The following is a 2,825-nucleotide window of genomic DNA, read 5'->3' as shown; positions in this document are numbered from 1 at the left end:
TGTCTGTGCTCGGTTTCGTGGAGTGCGCCCTGGAACGTAACCTACTTAAAGGATATTGCTGAGAACCTCACGCTGAACCCCGAGCTTCAAGGACTATTCAGCTTGCTCTTTGGGGCCGAAATGCCCAAACACCTTCTTTACAGCTGTGACTGCCAGGATGATCTAGGACTGTGAACCGTTTCTCTGAGGGAGAGACCGAAAGGTTATGCTTTGTGAATGTTAATAGCTTTATCTTTTGTCGTGTGTGTAAAATTCAGATAGTGTTTACATCCAATCATAACGCCACTCAGTGGCGTTTAGGATTTCTGTGAAAACCGAATCAGTGCTAAACCCCGTTTTCAGACATTAAGTATTATTTAATGCGAATCAGAACGAGTTGAATGCATGGCAAGAGAATCAGTAAGTACAGAAATGAATGGAATACTGCACATCTTTACAGCTTGCTGTGAAATACAGTACAATGTACACTCATACAGGACTCGAGTAATGTGCGTTAAACCAGGCTACGGGACGAGAGGCCACGCTTCACAATGGCGGACGCCAGATCGCTCGATGTTAAGAGCCGATTGCTCGTTTGCTCAGTTCAACATTGTAAAGTTCGCGAGAAGTGTGTTCAGGAGTGTGACATTAAGATATTAAGATCAACTTCAGGCTCGTTATTGTTCAAAAGTAGAAAACAATTTCCACATTACTTAATCGTCCTAAATAAAGCATTTATAACACTCATATATATATATATATATATATATATACGGACACACACACACACACACACACATACGTTTAAAAGTCATATAAAAGTGATTCATGTGTGTAATTCTCAAAAATGACAAGGACTGGTATTTTGCACAGACGAGCATGCCTGTAAAGGTGATAAAAACAAACAAAAAGAAAGAAAATCACCGTCAGTTTCTAAGTTTCCTGCTTTGATTTTCTGACAGTCGACTAAATGTCTACAACATGTCCATAAGAAACCAGTAAACCATTTGGCACAACGGGGACCTAATAATCGCGTGTTTCGAGAGGACAGCGAGGCAGTGCGCTAACCCTGATCGCCGACAGGCGCTGTCCACTCCGCTAGTTCTGAAACAGGCTGAACGACTCCTGCGCCTCTCTACACTCAGAAGTGTAACGCGCAACCAACACTGGCATACATGTGTTTAGGGAAATTCGACCGGTGAATACACGGTACGCGACGATACAGAGTCTTTCTTCCACCAAATAATTATGCTACATTCCGCATGCAGGAAGAATATACGTACCGTTCTCCACAATTTCTGTGTTTTAACCGTAACCGACGTCGCCGTGACAATAATGTGTGAGATGGCCACCATAATCCCAAAGATCAATGCCAGAAGAGTTCGCACGGGCAGGAGCGAGTAGGCGACGAACATGACAAGCATGAGCTGCCACATGCCCTGCTCGGGCACCGGCGGCGTGTCCGAGCCCAGGGCGACATGCGGAAACGGGCAGCAGAGAAAGGAGAAGGTGAACCCGAAGAGCAGGGTCAGGTTGACGATCTGTTGGAGCTGTGTCACCTGCAGGTACTTGACGTTGGTGACGATGAAGAGCGAGACGAAAATGATACAGTGCACCGGATGGGACCCTTTGGTGATGGTGACGCTGGGTCCGGAGAGTACCTCCACCACGGCCAGCGCGGACGACAGGAGAATGAGCACCGCCAAGGCTTTGAGCGTCGACGTCTGTTCCAACTTCAGATTGTAGTTCTGAAAGAGCGACTCCAGCTCCTTGCAGTCGAATTCGTCTTCGCACGCGATGGCGGTCAGAGGCACGCCGGGCGGGCAGTGGCTTCTCTTCCGCCGGGTCTTGACTTTCTGAAACGGCATTTCCTCCATGTCAGTGCCATTCATAAGCCGAGCGTCGGTTTGGTGACGACCACTGGCTGCGAGCGAGCGTTCGAGAGACGCTCCGTTGTCACACGCGCGACAGGTTAACGGGGTAGTGTCCCAGATCGGTGTCGGAGAGCCGAGCGCAGATGCACAATCTGTGGAGCGCGGCGCTCGCTATCTACAGGTTGAAACCCTGTTTTCGCCGTCTGGTACAGTGAGAAGAGGAACATGCATGCCCCGGCCTCTCTGGGAGAAGAGTCTTCAAAAAAAAGTCCACAGTGAGTAGTTTTGTTCCTGCGTTTCGCTGAAAAATAAACGAAGCGAGCGGACGATCACGTCGGCCGAGTACCCAGCAGCAGTTCACACGGCTCAGACTGGATCACGCCTGCGCAATATGTGCCCGGGATAAAAGCGCGTGTCGGTAAATCATCAGATTGACAAGGCAAGCAATGAAACACACAGACACACGCGCACGTTTGCACGCACACATACACGTGGACACGCGCACCTGCAGACACATACACGGACACCCCTTCAAAATTGCAATTTTGTTCTTCAGTTGAAAACAATATCAAGATCCAGATGATGTTAACTGATTCATATTTGGAACAACCGCGCTTTGATTATTCAATTTGGATTCAAATGACTTTGTTGCCAGCCGTGTATTTAGAAATGTTTGAGTTGTGATTTTGCAATTTTGCTTTTAACGGGAATGAACCAATTTAATCACTTTTAATGACCTAATTTTATTATCTGATTTATTTTTCAATTCCCCTGGCTACCAGACTAAGAACCTAATTATTATATAAACATCATATAGAAAACATTTCTCAAGCAATGATTTCCTGACAGAGATCGACCTTCAAATATTATTCAGATTATTAATATTTAAATCTTGAAAAAAGATTTCAGATGTTTATTCCAAAGAAAACAATTATGACATGCCTTGTGAAAAGCAATCCATTATTATGCCCT

General features: G+C 46.0%; 1 protein-coding gene across 4 annotated transcripts in view; it reads right to left on the bottom strand.

The window, feature by feature from the left end:
* adcy1b (adenylate cyclase 1b) overlaps positions 1-2,247 on the bottom strand; it is a 57,045-nt gene extending 54,798 nt beyond the window's left edge. The window contains exon 1 of one of the 4 annotated variants that reach the window (XR_014115861.1): positions 1,263-2,242. Coding sequence is in view for 3 of the 4 variants with exons in the window: in XM_081694700.1 (XP_081550826.1) it covers positions 1,263-1,871 (609 nt within the window). In the remaining variant the exon portion in view is untranslated. Of the gene's footprint in view, positions 1-1,262 lie in introns of all 4 variants that reach the window. The other 3 variants (XM_081694700.1, XM_081694699.1, XM_035520014.2) reach the window with 3 other exon arrangements.
* Positions 2,248-2,825: the final 578 nt, after the last annotated feature.

The sequence above is a fragment of the Electrophorus electricus genome, chromosome 13, assembly GCF_041902795.1.
Source record: "Electrophorus electricus isolate QZ-2024a chromosome 13, ASM4190279v1, whole genome shotgun sequence".
Taxonomy (NCBI): domain Eukaryota; kingdom Metazoa; phylum Chordata; class Actinopteri; order Gymnotiformes; family Gymnotidae; genus Electrophorus; species Electrophorus electricus.
Note: the sequence above shows the minus strand (reverse complement) of the source record. Positions and strands in the feature narration are given on the sequence as shown.